The sequence below is a fragment of the Xenopus tropicalis genome, chromosome 2 (assembly GCF_000004195.4).
Source record: "Xenopus tropicalis strain Nigerian chromosome 2, UCB_Xtro_10.0, whole genome shotgun sequence".
Classification (NCBI taxonomy): Eukaryota; Metazoa; Chordata; class Amphibia; order Anura; family Pipidae; genus Xenopus; species Xenopus tropicalis.
The window spans coordinates 91,354,158-91,376,082 of record NC_030678.2 but is presented as its reverse complement, the minus strand read 5'-3'; the positions used below and the strand labels follow the sequence as shown (position 1 = coordinate 91,376,082).

Below are 21,925 nucleotides of genomic sequence, written 5' to 3'. Positions count from 1 at the left end.
GAAATTAATTTATACGACTACCCAGGTACAGAAGCCCAATCCAGACTAAATTACTTCTCCCAGTCTACTCCATAAAGGAAACTCATTGGTAGTTTTTCACATCTGCACCTATGATGTAGAACGGTGTGTAATGTATTGCCTGTGCAGTTGATTCACAGTAGGCATGCACCAGTCCAGGAATAGATATAACTATTAAAAGGGAAGGGTTGGGGGAAGAACAAATGCTAAAAAAAAGGTTTAAGGTTCCTCACAAGAAGTGGATTGTAATTAGTAATGGGAATCTTGCTAACTTTCTATGCTGTTTTTATCTTAGTTAAAGGAAAAGGATCCAGTAGCATGTTAACAAAACAATCTTGTAAATAAAATGTAGTGTTTTGCTCCAATATTCTTTACCACTATAAATGTTAAGGATGTAAGAAAGGTCTGTGTTAAAATGTGAGTTGTTGTGTCAGTGCCAGATTCTGTATTTCTTTTTTTTTTTATAATAATGCTAATGAGCTCAAAGCAAAAGAGAACCTGCAAGAAGAAGCAATATTGACCAAATTGAATAAAATCAACAAACACCTCGTTTAAGAGCAGGGTGAATGCCTAAGGAGATGGGCCCCCTTGTACTAAGATGCACAATGAGTTACAGCTATTTGTATGATCACATGATAGCATTTGGATTATATATCTCTGGATCTGCATTTATAGAATTACTGCTGGGACTACATGATTTAATCCATACAGAGCTAATGCCTGGCCACATTAAGAACTATAACTGATATAAAGTGCTCTACACAATTTCATCATGTTACTATATTGGTGTCATGCTTATAGAGTTATATGTTTATTATCCACTATATTGTACATATGTTGTATATATGGGAATAAAAATTTGATCTGTCACATTTGGGCATGGTTTATTTGGTCATCTCCAGGAAATTTCGGGAAATCACGACGCCAGATATGCCATCCCACTGGCAATTTACATTCAAGACGGTGGGATGGCATATCGGGGAGATTAGTCGCCCCCGACAAGGGAGATTTGTTGCAGGGGCGACTAATCTCCCCGTCTGCCACAGCCCTAAAGTAAGCCCAGATAATGGGTTATCATTTGCCAATGAGAATTGAGAGTAGAAACAAGGAGAGGTTTAGTGGGCAGTGTTATAAATCCTCTATGCACCTGGGTATGTACTGAGCAAAGCCTTGAAACTTAATCTTCATATGTCTAAGCTGTTGAAAGCAAAATAACACTGTATTTAGTTTTTTAGATACTGAACCTATTCAGTGTTATGTATGTACATATGTATGTATAACTTTATTTATAAAGAGCTACTAGGATACACAGTGCTGTACAATTTTACAATATAGAAAAGTATACACAGGGCACACAGGGAAGATAACATTATGATAAACATTAAGTATAAATATACAAATATTACGTGCCATAAGATAGGTGACATAGTAGGAAGGAAGTCTCTGGCCTATAGAACTTCCATTTTACATTATATCTGAAAAAAATTGTAATTCTGTGTTTGGCCCACTATTGTAGGTTTGGAATACACTGGAGATGGTGTACTTGTGGTTTACACCATAGTGGTGCATATCTTGTGATTTGGTTAACTGGGGAATAAAATAATACAATGCCTCAGGCCCATAGTTACCAAAAGGGAGAGAACAAAAAAGGGAGAACATGACACTAGCTGACAAAGGGAAAGGCCAAAAAACAAAAGAAGGAGAACAATTTGAAGAAAAAAATGCTAACATAAAAAATATGGGAAACCAAAAAATAGCAAAAAATAAAATAGCAGAATAGAAAAATAAAAGAGAAAAAACTGAAGAAAATACTTTTTTTGCATTAAAATGACCAATGCCATAAAATAATAGTCTAGCTTTCATACAAGATTATTTATCAAGCTAAGCACCAGTTTTCAGAAATGTCCCAAGATAGTACCTTTACACCAAATTCAAAACATAGCAATAAGTGTGCCATGATAAATATTCATATTCTACATTGGCTGTCACTGTCATACCTTATTCTAAAGGAAAACTAACTCCCCAAAGGCAAAATCCCCATAACCTGCTCACTCCCTACTCCCTCCCCATAGAGTCTATTAGATAGAAAACTGCCCCTCTTAGGAAAGATGGCCTATAAATGCAGAGTAGCGCAGCTAAGTGCCATCTTACGGATCTTTGGATCCTCGTCTTTCCCTTCACTGACGGAAGCGTTACTTACTTAACGCATGCACAGTTAGAGATAATTCTGGACTAGCTCCAACTGCGCATGCAACAGAAATCTCAGTGTATATGCTTGCGAAACAAAATCCAAAGATTATATACATTATTCTATGATAGTTACAAGCATTTATAATTGCATCTATATAATTAAGTATGATAAACCATAGCCATCATCACCACATGATGGTTATTTTAAAGGGATACTGTCATGATTTTATGGTATACATTTATTTCTAAACTACACTGTTTGCATAGCAAATAATTCACTCTACCATTTAAAATTTAATTCTTGAACAAACAAATGTTTTTTGGTTTTTTTTGCTGTAATGTTGGTGTGTAGGCAGCCATCTCAATGCATTGGGCCTGAGCTTTGAGTCTGAGATTTCAGAAGGAGCCAGTGCTACACTTTAGAACTGCTTTCAGGTAACCCATTGTTTCTCCTACTTCAAGTCGCAAGCTGGACTTTGATTTCTTACTATTAAGTGCTATTCTGATATCTACTGCTATCTTGCTAGTTGCTTCCTTCCCATTGTTCTGCTGATCGGCTGCTGGGAGTGGGGTGATATCACTCCAACTTGCAGCTCAGCAGTAAAGTGTGACTGAAGTTTATTAGAGTACAGGTCACATAGCTGTGACACCCTGGGAAATAAAAAATATGTCTAGCTCCACGTAAAATTTCAAATTTAAATATAAAAAAAAAATCTTTTTTTTTTTTTTGCGTTTTTGAAAAATGGATTTCAATGCAGGATTCTGCTGGAGAAGCTCTATTAACTTATGTTTTTTGGAAAAAAACCAAAAAAAACCCATGTTTTACCATGGTAGTATTCCTTTAACTTAGCATCCTAACTGGAAAACAACCTTCAACAGAATTAGGTTTACTTACCCACATACATGCTTCCAGCCTCACTTTTGATATTATTGTCCAAAGGGAAATGGCTCCTTCTGTGCCTTCTTCATCTGGACATATAATTTCATCAGGATAAGGTGGCTCTGGGAAATTTACTGAGTTACATTCATAAGCAGCAATGGTCACAGAGGCGATATGCGGACCCTGCAAAAAGAACAAGAACTATGTAGTCATGCTTTGCCAGCTGCAGGTAAAACAATGAAAGCAAATAGTTGACTGCCTGCCAAGGCAAAGGGATCTATCCATGATATGGCCACCTTGAGTGGGCGCTATTGGGTTGATCTGATTGTTGGGCTCCGAGGCCAAATGATCTTATCTCAATAAGCCAATTCAGTTCTTGACCCAAGAGGATTTTCAAACATGCCCAAGAGATATTTACTGGTTTTCAGACAGATAACGGTAAAGCAGGCCCGTCGCAGTTACTGTGTGCACAACAATTTTTTATCACTTATATACATATATAATTAATGATACAATTGTAATAAAAATATTTGATTTCCTAAAACTGTAATTAAAAAGACAATGAGTATGAAAGAACTAATTTTTTAAAATAAATGTGAACAAGGTGTTTAATGCTGAGTATATTCATTGCACATTCCTTGATTATAAATAAGTAACATAAAGATTGCAACAGAACTGTATGATGTATGATAAAACGCTCTTTGCCATTGTGTCCTCATAAATAAGTTTCTGATGTTCCCAATCATGAGTCTTAACACTCTCACACTTGCTATCTTGTAAATTTTAGTTTCATTTCATAACTTCATATTTTCCTAATTACATGTTGCCCAAAAGAAGCTAGATCTATCCACTTGCTTCTCTTTTGTTCAATTAAAACTGAAATATCTGAATGAACTGGATGGAATTGAGACAGCACTTTATTTATTCAAGCAATAAGATAACCATATAATACAAAATCTTAATACCCACATAGCCTCCTGCCAATAACCCTTACGAACTTCAATACCAAATAGACACTCTATGCAATCTATCATTAAAGGCAGATTTACCACTTCAAAAGATCTCCTGAAGCCAGACAAAAATTCCCCCCCAGTGACTGTATGAATCAGACATTTACTAACAAATACAAATTAATGGAAAAGAACTTAACATATCAGCCTTCTTACACACAAACTTTGTGTGGCCTGTTTTATCTCTATGGCGTGCTGTTACAAAGACTTCAACTTTTTTATGCAAAACACAATATGATTTATACCGGTTTATAAGCAATTTTAAACTGAAACAGCGACTACTTTTATATTTTATTTTTAGGCTAGTTAAAATCACTGCTAACTGTAATCCATAATACTGAATTAGTGGATGAAGACTGTGAGCAGTAGTATCTGATCTGCATCATGGTCCAGCTAGAGTATGATATAACCATTAATATAAATATGTAAAACACATTCTATAAAGTAGTCCTTCAGGTCTTGCAAGTGGATGAAGAACAAGCAGAGAAATAGAATGCCTTCTTAATTTCAAATAATAACTTAAACAGCACCTACTGTATTTAACAATGTGCTCCTGGCTAAGGTGATTGTTGTAAATTGCAAGAGCCTGCAAATAATAAATGAAGTGCTGGCCAAAGTTTCCACATATTTTTACAGTAACATGGAGGCTGTGGGCAGTCTGTTCCTTGCAACAATGTATACAGTGGCTAATAAAGAAATAAAAAATAATTAGGATACCATACTTTATTAATAAGTCTATTAATTAAACATGAAATAAAGCCACATCTCTCCAAAACAAGAGCCAATGATTAAGTGCCCCTTTCTGGCATTAAATGGGTCAGGCTACCTATGGTTGAGATGTTTTTACATTAAATAAAACAAATATGTTTTAACTGCACCTCTATATTTTGGTCCAGCTTCCTTTAGTGCCAGCCTTGTTTTCGTTTTGGAGATATTTTGGTTTAAAGTTTTCCTGTGAGCTGAGGGTTTTTTGAGGTTTGTGCACCTGGGCCATATATACTAATTGGTTTATATACTGTTTAACATGTCCAGTTGGAATTTTTTTTGTATTTGAATTAAATAAACCTAATAGGATTATATTGTCTTCAATAAGTATTGATTATATGTTAGTTAGAATTCATTACAAGGCACTGTTTTATTAATACAAGAGAAAAAGGAAATTATTTTTTTAAAATTTGAATTATTTAATTAAAAAGGAGTCCATAAGAGATGGCCTTATGGATAACAGGTTTTTGGATAACGGATCCTATACCTGTACTACAAACACACAAGCAGATGTTTGAGGCAAAATCATGCGTCTATTGATGGAAGATACAATTATTCACATAAAAACTCAGAAGGGCAAGGGAAACATTAAAACCAGATGAAACATATAAACAATGGGAGTAGCTTAGGGGATAAAGCATATTTTATCCGAATTCATTAGGTTCATGCTGAAATCCATGGCAAAAAATCTAATTCAGCAAAGCAGAGATTTAACAGATGGGGTTCAGACCAAGAGAAATATTTTAGAAATTTGGCAAAAAGTTAAACAGTATTTTGGATACAAAAACAACCAAGACTCTTTAGAAAATATGTAAACTGCAAACAGCAGGTTTAAAAATATATTTGTATAGAACAGAGTCACGTGTGTTCAGGCTTACATACATTGGAAAAATGTAGTGATTCAGTGGGGGGCATGCAATCTAAGTTTTTATTTGCCCACACCTAGTAACCCACAGCTACAAATCAGATGTTGGTTTTCAATGCTACCTGCGGAATGGTTGCTATGGGTTACTAGACAAGCTGCAAACATAAGACCACTAATTACATTACCCATTCTATATGCAATAATATTAACTAAATAGCTGATATTAATTATTAATAAGGCCTTAATTGTGCCTTTTAACAATTACTCTTCACTTCACTGTGTCATCAAAGTCTTTAACTCTATTCCCCTACATCACTTAAGACAACTTACACAATAAATGTAAACAAGCTATGTTTTTTTCAGGGTCCAGGGAGGTCTATGGGCCAGGCCCATAAGTAGACAATTAAAAGGAGAATGAAAGCTTACTTGACATTGTTTGGTGGAATATAAATTGTCCTTCTAATCTTTCTTTGGCATGTTACAGTCATTGAACATGCGCTTCTAATTAACCCAACGCAACATCAGTGACAGGAGGTAAAAGGAGTATGCATGCAGTGTGAGACTACTGAACTGTACCCAAGCCATGGGGGTATGGAAGAGAGTTACAGAGTGCCTTTAAAGACAGGAGCATTTAGAGAGAAGGGAAGCAAAGTTAGGGCAAGGATAGACTAAGCACTAATCCTCTGTGCGCACACTCGGGCTGTTGCCAAAGGTTTAAGTGCAGGCACACAGAGCGGTATACAAAAGCGGATCTGCTTCTCTCAGCCCCGCAGAAAAGCGTAGGGCTGAGAGAAGCGGATTAACGCTTCATCTACCCTCGCCCTTAGCAGAAACAGTGAGCGCTTTGAACACAGTTCGTCAATCCTGTTACAATGTAACAGACTTTTAACTGTTCCTTTATTCTTTAAGAAAATAAGTGAAACCCTTTAACAAAACTTGCCTGATGCATACCAGCCCTGCTCAATTAGATGCATTTATAAACATTGGACATATTTGCATCTGGGCAGTTACCCATGGCAACCAATCAGATTTTTTGCTACCTACAGCTGGGTGCAAAAAAAGCTCTGACTAGTTGCTAAAGATTCCTGCCCAGGTGCAATTTTGTGCAGAACTGAAAAAGAAGCCCAGTGTTCCATCTTAACTGTGCATATATCATTATTATGGACGACATTGCTAACCTGCACATGCAGGATTATCTCCATGCCCGCTAAACCCAATTAGGTTGGAGAGAAGGGGGGGCAAGGACACCGAGCAGCGCTAATCTAGATTGAATAGGTTTTTCATTCAAATCGCGGTCTCTGTTCCAGTGAACGCCTCACCATAGCAACCGCTTTAAACAGCTTCTGTTGGTTGATGTTCTACAGAGGGTGGGAATAGTGGGGTTAATTTATGGGAGCAATACTGCTCGCAATAGACCAAGTGTGCTCTCAAAACAAATTTTCTGCTTGTGCGCCTAGAAATCATATGTATTGAGCATGCTCCTTGTCTTGGTCTTGTATTGTGGGATTTTTTTTATTTACTTGGTTTTATGTAAAGTGGAAAATCACAAAATGGGGGTTCTACTGTAATATGCATTAACCTGAGAGTAACAAAAGACAACAAAAGGGTTTAGATGCCAATATATAAAATAAAGTATATGGCACATTACATTTATGGTAAATATTATAAAACAGGAACCATTTGTGCAGATTTTATATATAAGTTCTCACTATTCATTGCATATGCATTTGGTGATGCATTCTACCAAAAAATGGTGCTAGTATGTTTGGATATCAAACATTAGCACCATATCTCTACATTGTTTATGGTATCTCCTGTATGAAAGAAAATACACCCAAACAAATATTACTAAGAATATGTATGTGTGTTTATACAGATATATTTTATACAAAGGAAACATTATTGCTATATCCTCAAATTGTTTCCAAGGAGAATGGCATGCAAAATAAATATTCTGGGTATTTAGGGAACACTTATTTGATGGCAAAATACAGATAAACTAATTATGATAATTATTGGAATATAAAAGGTACAGTAGAAATGTTACTTTTATAAAATGGTAATAAAACAAATAGTGCAAAAATAAGGTGATGTAAATAAGGAGATGTAAAATGTAAAGTTTTAGCAACCTTGCAAGGTTAGTTTATTCTGTAGCTGGGAGTTCTTTGTGTGCTTTTTCACATCCACCAGCATTACTTCCAGTAATAGGTCATTGTTTCTATTATTCCAGCTGTACGGAAGCCAGAGAAAACAGAGTATTAAAACAGCAAGTCATAAGACTAAAAGTCTTACAGTGCAAAAATATGTGATGGAAACACAACAGTGTAATTTCTTTCAGAAAAAAACAGCTGCATAATTCTACTAGACCACCTGACCACCATAACAAAGGGCATGTCATATATTCCTATAACTAATAATGAGATAGGATTGCAATGGAAAAAGTGGTTAAAGTTACGGAAAAACCACAAAGCCTCCTTTATTTCATTTTACAGTAAAAAAGGCAACAAAATGGAATAGCTATATTTTTGTGCTAAACAGCCTTCTCAAAAACACACACACACACACAAAACCCACTAAAGATTCAGCGCATCATGTGCTTGATTTTCAACAACTTTAACCAGCTGTCCAGAATGAAGTCAGCACAACTCCATTCTATGGTTTTGGCAGGGTGTGTATGATATGGTTTGGACATCTGCTTCTGCTAAAAGTTCCTATTTTAAAAAGCCCCAACTTTATCTCCCCAGAGTCTATCCTCAGTGACACTTGCCAAAGTTTATATAGAAAACACTGGCCAAATGCACACTTATTCTGATACAAAGATAGATGAAGGATGTTCTTAGGAAACAGATTTGCAAGGGAGGATAGAATTTGTTTTAACACCATCTCTAGACCTTACTGATAAAGTTTTTACAAAACTGCAAGGTGGTCAGACATAAGATGCAGAGTCATTTTAGGAATATGAATGTAACACTTGTGATATTCCAAAGACCATCTGGTCTACCATTTGAGCTGTTATATGTGAAATATTACAGAATCAAATAGAAGCAAAAAGGAGCCCATAATGATTTTTTAATGCAACATTATTAAATGGCATGGAAAATGCATAATTGTACTGTGTTGACGTAAGAAACGCGCACATACGTTTACTACTACTATATCTGGTTGACTGGTTGGATTCCATTTCATTGCTCAAAACTACCAACCAGTCACAACTGGCGATGTGTGAGGTTTATAGGCCAGTTAAGCAGATACACTGGACATTCTTAGTTAATGAAAGTTCAAACTGTTATTACATACAGAAGATAAACTAATAGAACACAACACATGCAGTGATTAAGCTCTCAGATTTTACAAATATTGGTATTTAGTTGACGGAACAAATTTTACTCAAATTTATAACCAAACATACTAAAATAAAGCAATACTTCTTCTACAAAAACACTTTTTCTAAACATAATTGCCTTGTACAGGAAACCATGAATGCTAAAATTATAGTTACTCTCTTCTCATGCTATAACCAAACCTTGCAGAAGGAGTTCGGGGTTTTTGAGTATGTCCTCTGTCATAAGAAGTTTTATTAGCTCCAAAAACAAACACTTATAATGGAAAACTATGTATAATCAGTCCACACCTCCAAGTCATATGCAAAAAATATAAAAGAAAAAACAAGAAACGTTATAAATTAGAAAGGCTGGTGTGACCTCAAACTCTTTCCTTGGGGACTGGCTTTGCCTACAATTAATTAAATGCTTGTAACCAAATCACATCGCTATTCTTAATAATGGCAGTCCACAGCTAAAAAGTTTTGATTATTCAGTATCTCATTGTATCCTACCCATAACCGCTCACCTGAAAATGCAGTCATAGCACAAAATGCAATGTAAGCAATCCATGCCTTATTGAAAGTCAAATGTCCCAGAGATTGCCTTACAGAACCTCCTTCTTAAACAGAATTCTAAACTAATATGCAATAACTTTCTGACTCATGCAATATTAAACTGTTTAACAAGCAGTACAGCCTTTTTGATTGCAAAATTAAAACAACTGTGCTCGCCAACACCCAGGGCTATGTAAACCCTTGTTTTGAGAGCTTACATGCAGACAGAACATCAATAGATTATTCTGGTCATGTGTCATCAATAAACCAATATGATATTCCACACATGGAGAAGGCAAGTAGAAACAAAGAGACTACATATTGGTTCCCATGCTGATTCACCTGTGAAACATTTACTTGCCACACTTTGACTGTAGACCATATGGAGCCTGCGGTTTGACTGGAATGTGATTTGCCACAAATTCCAAAGTGATTTATAAACGGATCCTGGGAATGAATGGTCATTGGGAGATGACTGGTATAAGCCAAGCTAGCTGTAGTCTGTGTTGGCCAGAAAACTTAAGTAAAACAGTAAGTTGTATTACTAAGGTTTGTACAAATAAACCAGCTTCCCGAAACACTCATTACTGCCATTATGTTATCCTTCCACCATTTTTTTTTAATACAAATTACATACACATTACAAATTAGCTAGGAAGTTGGTTGATAAAATACGTTATATAGCAGACAACTAACATACAGTGTTCTCTCTATAATTTAATGGTAAACTGTAAAAAAATTAAATAAGGCATTGGTTTAACTCTGGCAAGAATAAATCTTTATTTATTTATTTATGTTTTTTTCCTTTGATGGTTTATGGCTGCAAAACATGACTGTGAGAGAAATAAGTCCTAGAAAAGGCACACTGCAATGTAGATATTGAAAAAAGGAAGAAGAAGAAGTAAAGATTAAAACAGCCCATAGGAACTGTAAAGAAGTTCAATCACACAGTTCTCATACAGAGTTTTGTAAGATAAAACACTGAAATGGCTGTGTACAAGCAAAACATCTCACAATTACCTGCACATATGGATATTAGGGACACATATAAGTGGTGAAAGCAAAAGAACCCTTTAAAGAAGAACTAAACTCCTCCCCCTCCCGGTAGAAAAGTCCCACTCAAATGCCCTCCATCGCCCCCTCACTGTCAATGTCACAGAAAAGTGCCCCTATTTCAACAATTGAAATATAAAATGCAGCTTTGCTGACACTGAGCCTGCAGGAGTATGCAGAGTTAAGTGGAATCCGCACTACCCGGTTTCCTCGAAAATAGTACATTCTCCGAAAGTAAGGCACCCCCCCCCCCCGATTTTTCACCCCCCTCGGAAAATAAGGCACCCCCCGAAATTAGACACCCACCTAGGGATGGGCGATAAATCTCGCCCAAACGATGGAATAAATGTGTACTGTTTTCTTCTTCATGGAAAAATAAGGCATACCCTGAAAATAAGACCTAGTGCATATTTTGGAGCTTAAAAAAATAGAAGACAGTGTCTTATTTTCGGGGAAACACGGTAGCTCCAACTGCACATGCTCCTACAGGCTCCATGTTTGCAAAGAGACACAAAGAGGTTTGGAAGGGAGAGAAGATGGCACCTGCAATCTCCAGCATGCTGCGCTGCATTTTTATTTCAATTGTTCAAAGCAATGGGTTGGAGAGGCAGCCTAAAGGCTGAGTGAGATTTAGGAGAATGTCAATATTGTCTCCTTGAGACAAAGGTAATTTGGGATGAGATTTAGGATGAGAAGTAACTAAAAGCAGGAAACTGAGGGATAACACAGAAAAAAAAACTTTATTCTTATTTTACTAGCTTACACCAGAAATACAGTTCCAGAATTAAAATAATCTAACTTGGGAATTCCAAGGCTAGAACAACATACAGTGTTCCAGCCACAGGAAAAAGATAATTTTTTTTTTTTTTTAGTTCAGAAGAGTAAACACTTCTACATTTAGAAGAAATATTTAACAACTGTTGACCTTTACACCTTGTGGCTAGTTTTCTCTGCTAGGCTCATAAGTTAGGTATAGTGGTTGCCAGTCCTGTACAGCACTGTATATCATGGGTGTCTAATTTCAGGTAAGTGGGAAGCATCAAAAGGAAGAATGATCAAAGGTCAGAAATGGGCAGCTGAAGGGTTTAACACGATTTGTGATCCTCTGGGTTAGTTTTGTACAGCATCGTGAAGAGACAAAATGATTTATATTTTTAAAGTTAAGATGAAATAGCTGAAAGTAGAAGTAAACTGCAAAAGGAATTCAAACTACCATGTATTTTTTTTTTATTTCTCACTGTCCCTCTTGATTGCTCGTGTGACTGCCTGTCTCATGTGCAGTAAATGTGGAAGGGTGAAGGTGAATGTAAGGAGTAGGTGGCTTCTAACATTTGCATTTCAGAGTAAGGGTGAAGCATGACTACAAAGGAAACGGTGCTAAAGAGGTACCATAAGGCAACATATATATAGTGCAGTACTTAAAATGATATTGAAAGAGTGAACCGCAACCAGTATAAAGTAAGACCATTGGTTTTTCAATGGTAAATTAGCTTTGTTTAGTCTTATCAGGTACAAATTGGATAAAGAAACCTTAATGAAAAGTAGGGTTTATCAGGAGCAAACAGCTAGTAGTGTTTGCAAATTGTTTGTAAATTATCATTTTTTCTAATATTCATTGATAATAAAGTGCAACACAATGCACTGGTGCAATATTAAAAAAAGTAAAAGACACTCAAAGGTTATTTCTCTAAAGGGCAATAGAAGTGGAGAAATCATGGACTATTAAAGGGACAGTAACACCAAAAACTGAATATGTATATAAGTTTCTAACATATAATGTACTGTTGCTCTGCACTGGTAATACTGGTGTGTTTGCCTCAGAAAAACTACTATAGTGTATATAAATACCCTGCTGTGTAGCCACAGGGGCAGCCATTCAAGCTGGAAAAAAAGGAGAAAAGGCACAGGTTACATAATAGGTAACAGATAAGCTCTGTGTCATTTTATTGGTCATCTGCTATAGAACCTGTGCCTTTTCTCCTTTTTCCAGCATGCCCCCGTGGCTACACAGTGGGGTATTTTATAAACACTACAGTAGAGTTTCTAAAGCAAACACACAACTTTTACCAAAACAGAGCAACAGCACATTATATCTGAATTACTTTGCTACATTTTCTTTTTTTGGTGTTACTGTTCCTTTAAAGAGAACGACAAGTCTTTGGGTTCTGAGACAGGAGCTAAATAACAAATAGAAGATTTTGGTGTGAAAATAGGTGTAATTATTAACAAGCCCTGTGGGGTTCTAAGTGCATTAAGTTATAACAGCCCCTGTAGACCATTAAATAAGGTATTAAAATGAACAAAATTAAAGGGGGATGTGTGTGGGTTACTATACATACAGTAATTAATTGGCCTCTTCCAATATTAACAAAATTGCAGGACAATGTCAGGAGTTAAATTATATACATAAAAGCTGATGTGCATTGTTATAAACAGGGTTTTCATAGTCAAAAAGTTTTTTAGCAATACAGCCAAAGCACTGATGAACTTGGAACTAACTGCACTTTAATACCTGAATCTGGTTTATAAAACAATGGCCAGCGTATGTAAGTTAATACTGCAAACTATAAAATATTCAACAAGGGATATCCAATTGAAATGTATATGGCTGAAATAGAATGTTTTAGTAAACACAAGAAAAAATGGTCTTTAATCTGAATCACCTCATATATTTTTTAACACCAAAGCCATGAATAAAAGAGTGTGGGAGTAAAGACAAAATCTTATACAGACTGAAGTGAACGTTTACTTTGAAATAAGAGCAGGACCAATTTTTTTTTAGCAAACATAATATGCAACATTAACCTGTTCATAGAAGTCATTCTGATGAATTGACACATGTACCTGATTTTATACAAGAATGTGTGGTTAAATAGAAATGTATTCCCCGGTTAGATCTCTAGTCAGTGCCCCAAAAGAATAATGGGGCAAAGTAATTAAATTTAAATGATCCAAAATCCTCTGTAAAGTGCTGTAACATATGACTGTTATATTAAAGAATATAAATATTTCTAATAGTATTTTATTGTTCTCTGCTGTAACAATGTGCAAATTCTGATACATGTTAGGAAAAGATTTGTCTGTCACTACTCTGTGTGCATCACTCAAGGCAGTGACGATTTAATATCAGAAGTGCTGAAAAGCAGAAAGTGGCATAGTCACTAAAAAACTAAGAGAATGTAGCAAAATTTCTCTTGGTGTAAATTCTCTGCTAATATTTGCAGCTGTATTTTCCTCATCCAACAAATTTAAATTTTTGGTGAAAATGCTCCAAATTCTAACTTGTAAATATGCTCCTTTAACTGCCGCTATTAACTCTAGAAGCACAACACTAGTTAAAACTCCCCACGTGCCACTAATGTCGACGTATATATTTATATATACAGAGAATAAGCTTTAGTTTATTGCTAGTGACACTAAGGGCATTTTTATTTTAGCAATATCACCAATTTTTATTTAGCAAATAATCTAAGGATGCTAAGAAGCAAAATTTTACACACTTGTTTAAAAAATACACACATTTATTTTTAGAGAAAATATTAAATTTTTTTAAAAAAAATAAGTATTAAGTTGAAAAAAAAATAGACCTACATATTACACCTATAAGTGCGGGTAGCAGATCTCTGGTGATTATAAAGATAGTTTTGTTTTTTTTTTTAATTAAAAAAAAATTAAAAGTTGAGGTGCAAGGGATAAAAGTAAGTAAATACATTAAGGGGTACATTTATCAAACTGAGTTTAGAGCTTAATTCCTAAAAACTCACCCATTTTCTATTTAGGTCTATGGGATTTTTAGAAGCACATTTATCAGTGAAAGTTAGAGTTCACCATTTGATAAATATTTTTTCTAAATATCCCAAAGGAATGAATAGAACGTGGGTGAGTTTTTATTTGATGTATTAAGTTCTAAACTCACATTTTGCCAAATCTGCCCCTGTATGTTTTCTTTCTATAGTAATAACAAGCAACAAGAGCAATTAAAATGAAAGCTACACGTGAACAAAAAAAAAATCTGACTCACCCTTTACAAAAGGTGAGCTAGTCAGGAAGACAACAAAATTAAAGAATGAGTTCCTCAGTGGGTTAAGCTGTGAAACAAAAGTTCTATAGCCCTTAGGCAACCCAATGCCAGGAAACTGATGATTCATTCTATGCTCATCAAAGCTGTAATTGTGTTATCAACCCCCAAAGGACAAAAGAAATAAGGCTGTGCTACTTCATGAAACTTTACTTACCAGTCAGAGAAAATTACAGTTACATTAATTATGGCAAATAATAAAAACATTCATGCAAAATATATGGCCACTAAGCAAGGTGGGCCTTTCTGTATGTAACAGTTTGGAGCCAAGTTCTCTCTTCCTCCCATACATACAAACATATACATGTATAAAAATACTAAGTGACATAGCCCTTACACACAGCCCTTTACTGCACAATTTCCACAGGTAACCACAGTAGATATCACAGAATCCATGGTGAAAAAGTTGGTTGTTTGCACAGCCTTATTTCATAAATAACAAAAGACGACACAAAACTGGGGTGGTGGGATTGGAGTGCTCTTCATTATATAGGCTACATCAGTGCTGTCCAACTGGTGGCCCACGACCCCCCTCTGTGTGCCATACTCTGCCTGCCCTATGCTGCCTGTGTGTGCCATACTCTGCCTGCCCTATTCTGCCTGTGGGAGGTGAACCTGGCAGGGATTTGTTCTGGGAGTTTGTTAGCAGTTGGAAATAGCCATTAAATGGTCCCTAAGGTGTTTAAGTATGTGCTGGGGGTTTCTGTACTTTCCAAAGGGGAGGACGAGGCATTTAGATTTAAGGGTATTTCTTAATATGACATAATAGAATTCTTACACATATTCTTTCACATATGAATGATGGTTGATATCCGCACAGTGAGCATCAACCATTTGGTTTTTGCTGCACTACCACCATTAATGTGGGCTCTTAAAAGCTCTTGTGATAACATGGGTGTGGTTTGAAGTGGGTGCAGTTTTAAAAAGGGGAGTGGTCAAAACTGGCTTCCATTAGCAGTCCTCCACTATGTATGCTAGAGAAATTCTGACCCTCTGCACCACAGAATTTGGACAGCACTGGGGTACATCATGTTGAGGTAAGGCCCTTTAGGCAAGAGTTAATTCAGTGAGAAAAGGGTTTATCCTGTTAAAACTGATGGATGCGATTCAATTTGAGATGCAATTCAATTCAGAAAAACTTACCTCACTTTTTACATGTGAAAAATAATGGGAATGAATTAGGAGAAAAGCTTTTTCTCCTCAAATTGAATCTTGGTTATTAGTTTTCACGTGATATGCCATTACTTTTTCTTACTGAATTGAATATGGCCCTTTGAATCTTATAGGTGTCAGGTTTAAGACTTATACAAAGACAAAGTTTGTTACCACATATCTTCATGGGTAAATGTAAAATGAATTCCTGGCCTGCTATACCATTCAGCTCTAGGACAGGGAAGAACAATTCTTTAAACTATTTACAAATATTAATGAAAATATTTGATGCAGTTACACCTAATGTGTGATCGAATTCCCCTGGCACTACATTGTACTAAAAAGAATCACAATATCTTTTATTGACTATGTTCCACTTCTGGGGTGGCGAACATAAAAAATGAAGTTATAATGTGGGAGTTTTTGGATAAGCACCCTTTACACATTTGCACCAAAAAAGGTTAAACATTGTTTTCTCCATAGTTGTTTTTTTTTAATTTTTTTTTTATTTTTAGAAAGGGGAAATGTTGTATGATGTCACTTTAAAACTCTAGTTCCCTGAAAAGATTTTGCGTGTACATATGTGGGGTATGGTTGATCCACTCCCAGAGAGCAAAGAGAATGTCACAAAAGTATGAGGTTTAATCACAAATAATACAATTGTTCTGGGCATGGTCATTGCACCATAAGGATATGTGAAGGTAACAATTTTGCAAAGTGATGCAGAAATTTGTAAAAAAAAGTCACATACCACCAACATAAATGGGACACATAAAATAATTTGTGTTAAATAAAAGGGGAGGGGATCAGTACACACTGATGGTTGTTGGTACTTAGCACTGAGTTATAAAAGGGCCATAATGTAAAAGCAGAGCCAATAAGGCCATTAGTTAGACATCCAATCAGTAGTAACACATGGAAGCGCCTTTCCTTATGAGAAGCAGTCAATGGACTGAAGTATGAAATCAGAATAGACCAGATTTTCATTTACAATATCGACTAAAGGACAAAGACCAAAATAAATAATAGTAAATAGACACAAAAAAACTTGCAGAGTAGGACAAAAAAATAAAAACTTGTTGTTTCTGGGTTGTATAATTATTCAGTAAAACTGCCCTATCGGCATCTTTCCTTGAGCGATGCTATATTCTTAAAATATCCGAGAGTAAACAAGACATTAGATCAAAAAGATTCATGTTCCATTATCTTCCATTGCCTTGAACCTTGGGCCAAGATTTATTTCCAAAAATATTAAAAAAAATAAAAAGAACAGTTCCCAACCAAATGTGCAAGTAAGCAAAGACAAAGACCTACACAAGACAGACAGACTATTTTACTAGCAAGGCTTCTTTCTCATGCTAGTTGCCTATTTTTGTCCTATGACATGTCTGCTTCCTGCCCCTGTCTCGTACGAGGGAATGAGTAACGCTGTGTTTGTACACATATGTACACTACAGACAGCAGTTTTTAGCCTCCCAAATCACTGTTTCCACTTAACCTGACCCCAACTGATGTTTAATCAGCTACAGAATGAATCACAACACTTTATAATTAGAAAATCATTTTATGGCTGGGTTCGATGTGAGGATATCAAGTTCTTACAGTATTTTTTTCCCCTAAGTCTGCAACGTCATCACTGGAAAGATTTCTTTTGCACTGCTGATGCTGCCTCAGACACAGCCAGATTTAGCTGCACTCCCCAAATACTGTTATAGATCTGTGCTGGAAACAGTAAAGCAACCCAGTTAAAACTCTTTAGAAAAAGACAATGTACCCTGTTGTCTAACATATAAAAGAAAATATACAGAGAAACCTCAATTTTAGGTACCCTGATTTTTGTGGGCCCACCAATATATAATGCATAATACATTTTCCTGGAATATACACCTTTTCCTGGTCCTTCAAACCATAAAATGGGGGTTCTACTGTGTATTAACGGATTTCAACCCAGAATCTTTCAAGTTTGCTAATATGGGCAATAAAAGCTAACAGTGGCCTAAACTCCCCAAACTCTCCCAAGACCAATTTGACTTAATAGAACAAGAGTTCTCTGCTGAAGAAGTTACCAACGCCATTAGGAATTTAAAACCTGGTACTGCTCCTGGTATCGATGGCATACCCAATATTTATTATAAAAAATTCACGAAGGAGCTTACTTCCCACCTTATGCTGATGTTAAATAGCCTCAAGTTTGGAAGTACCTTACGACAGGAGTCCATCCAAGCAAAAATCTCAGCTATTCCCAAGCCCAACTCTGATCTATCAAACGTTAAGAACTACAGACCTATCTCAGTTTTGAACACAGATGTCAAACTACTAGGGAAAATAATGGCATATAGAATTAATACTGTATATACTCGAGTATAAGTCGATCCGAATATAAGCCAAGGTACCTAATTTTAAGGAAACTGGAAAAACCTATTGACTCGAGTATAAGCCAAGGGTGGGAAATGCAGCAGCTTCTAAGTTTCAATAATCAAAATTAATAATAAAAAAACAACAAAACACAAATACAAGAGTACAGGAGTACAGATAATATTTCTTAGGTAGGTCATATAAACTCTGTCAAAATGACATTATTGCCAAAGCTTCTTTACCTGTTTCCCACTCTCCCCATCTTTATCCCGAAAACAGATTCGCACAAATTCGAGTTTCATATCATAAAGTTTACAAGGAACAAGAAGCCCCCAAGAGTTAATAAGCATATACTACTTTGCCCTTGAACAAAAGGAGGACTGGCTCTACCGAATTTACTCTTTTATTACAAGGCAGCACAATTAGCACAGATCCCTCCACAACATGCACAAACAGATACACCTCACTGGGTCTCCCTGGAATCCCACTTTTCCCACCCTTTCTCCCCAGCAAGTCGGATATGGAGTTCAATGTAGCCCTTGCCTACTAACATTGAGAATTTGGGACTCCACTGCTAAATTTCTATCCCTCTGTTCTGCTCATACACCAGCTGCTCCATTTCTGGGTAATCCCAAATTCTCAATTCTGACCTATTTACATGGTGGACACTTAACAAAAAGTGGGCAATTGGACACCTGTTAACTAGATCTGGTCCCTTTGTACCGCAAGCCTTTACTGATAAACATATACATATATGGTTCCTTCCTCTGAAGTTTGCCTCCAGATTCTGGATCCTTCTCATACCTTACCAGTGTTTTTCCTGTTTGTTTGTTTGTTGGCTTGGAAGTGATATAGTTTCTCTTTAACCATTCTGGTATTTGGGCTGACCACAATGCTACCACCATGAAAGAAAATGTGTAGAAAGGCTTCAGCTTCAGTTTATAGCACACATAGTCAATATTAGCATGTCTAAGCTGAATGTGCTACTGCACAAGTGGCATTGTACACCGCCTGCATACACTAATACTAATGCCCTTCTCAGTAACTTATTAGTACTAGCCCCAAGACAGAATTACTTTTAAGCATAATCGGGTACATTTTAATCCATTCATAGTTTCTGAATTTAACAGATATTTGTAAACTCTGACGTGATCCATTCAAATTGTTCAAAGTCTTCCGTATTGCTAAGAGAGAAATAATGACTCATGTTATCATACATACTGATGAGTATGGTGCCACCAAGTGGCTCTCATAGGAGACAACCAATGCATGAAAAAAACATGTTTTATGCCAAAGAATTTCACAACTAGAAGGGTAATGAAGTAGATGAGATGTTTGGACATTTTAATTTGGCTGTCTCCATTACATTTGCATTTTAAAAACCTCTAAAACACACTTAATAAATATTGACATTTTTAATTCTTTTGCATTGAACATTGTAACTAGTAATAATTTGCCTCTGGGTTACAATGGCAAAATCTTTCCAAATCACAACCCCAAAAAAGGCATAGATTATGAATGTGGATTGAGGCTGTGGACTGAACATTATAATAAGAACACCAATGACTTTAAATAGTCGCTGTCCTCCACTATGTGAAATGCACATTTAAAAAAAAAAAAAAAGTATTACCAAGAAAAAGTTTTTTTAAAAATGAAGCATCTTTCTTAGTCATAGTGGCATCTCATCCTGTTGCAATTTCAGTTAGATTTAATAACAAATTTATCTAAAAATATTACTGCTCATACACAGATAGGCTTCTAATTGAGTTTTAACCCTATCTTCTATATAGGGACAAAAACTTCTCTCTCCAATATCTTATCTTTTTTTTTTTTTACTCTAGAAAAAAACTCTTCTGGCTGAGAACAACTTTGGGTCATATACGTTGCCCATACACAATTCACATGGCCCCATACTAATCTGATTGGTAAGGTTGACCTAACATCATAGGTGTCAATATAGCCCCAAAAGCCCCTACAATCTACAGAAATGACAGTTAAATATTCTTTAAATCTTCTCTAAAAAGTAGTACAGGTATGGGATCCCTTATCCGGAAACCCGTTATCCAGAAAGCTCCAAATTACGGAAAGCCTGTCTCCCATAGACTCCGTATTAATCAAATAATTCAGAATTTTAAAGCTGATTATCTTTTTCTCTGTAGTTATAAAACCTTACCTTATAATTGATCCCAAATAAGATATAAATAATCCGTATTGGATGCAAAACAATCTTATTGGGTTTAATTAATGTTTATTTGATTTTTTAGTAGACTTGAGGTGTGGAGATCCAAATTACGGAAAGACCCCTTATCCGGAATACCCTTGGTCCCGAGCATTCTGGATAACGGGTCCTATACCTGTAATATATTACCTTTTGGAAGGAAATACGTATGTTAGACTAACTGCAGTACCAATAAGTCACACAAGATGGCAATACAGCTTTACAATATGCGTGCTTAAATATAAATATAGGTAAAGCAGCACACCAGTAGGTTTTTTTTCTGTTCACTCAAAATTAAGACTACATTTATGTCACACAGAGAGCTTAGTAGCCGTTAACAGTAGGTAGCTAGAAGGTTTCATTGCCTTTTAGGGGAAAACATAGGCTAATTAACAAAAAAAAAACAACTTATTTTAGCCATCTTGAAATAATTTGCACTTATCTTACTGTGTGCCATATAAAAGCCATTGGTTACTACATAACATTTCTCTTATGGAGTTAAGGAGCATTTTTATAATGAAAAAACCCTGATTCAAAAAGCACACATTTTTTTCCTCAACCACTAGCTAATTAACGAAAAAACTTGGACAGAATAATTGTGGGCAAGGATTTAGCAATTCTCAACATGTGTGCAGAAATATTACTTCTGATATAACTATAATGAGCACACTTGTACCTAGGTACAGCAGATCTATAAGGTAAATGGCACATGTTGTATCTATATGCATCCATCCATCAATCTACTTTACTCTTTTTCATGGTTGGTGCTGTCCAAGGATATATTCTTATCTCTATCAATCCATCTATGTATCCATCTTGCTATAGCATCGGTGTATCAATTTATCGTGCTCTGCCCATCTGTCTAGTATCTATTACCTTTGTAGTGTATTTGCTTAGGGGGTTAAAAGCAATAACAACCAAAATAAATTAAACCAATTAAACAGGTATAATAGATATATAAATAAACATGACACAAATATAATAATTATAATATAAAAACATTTTGAAAGTTTCTCCCAAAGTGATAGCATATTAACCATTTTGGTAACTTTAATGTATTTTATTATAGAATTTGAATTGTATTAAAAGGGAAAACACAATGCAGGACAAGAAGTTGCCTCTAGAAGGCTAACGTGCAATATGTCTATTTTGAATACAACTGCACATCTAAAATAAGAGCAAAACAGCCTTGGGTTGCTTAAAAATAGAGAAGGATAAGTGGTTAACTCAGCAAGATCATGTAATATTTAATGATCTTGTTGAAGCAACAGCTGATTTAGTAAAAGAAAATACTTCTCAGAAGATTAAACACAGATTTCTTATTGTGAACTCAGGCTGGAATCATACCCAGCAAGAGTGGTTTATTAATAGGTTATTTGGCAGATTACGTTTATGATGCAACAAGACAGACATAGGCCCACAGGGAGAAGAGAAACTCCAGTCAGTAGGCAGTGCCTCTCACAA

General features: G+C 35.7%; 1 protein-coding gene across 2 annotated transcripts in view; it reads right to left on the bottom strand.

Annotated features, from left to right (window-relative positions):
* The window catches only part of vmp1 (vacuole membrane protein 1), a 109,843-nt gene that overhangs the window by 68,795 nt on the left and 19,123 nt on the right, over positions 1-21,925 (bottom strand). For both annotated transcript variants that reach the window (XM_031895884.1, NM_001007876.1), the window contains 1 exon segment: positions 3,104-3,271. In XM_031895884.1, the coding sequence (XP_031751744.1) occupies positions 3,104-3,271 (168 nt within the window).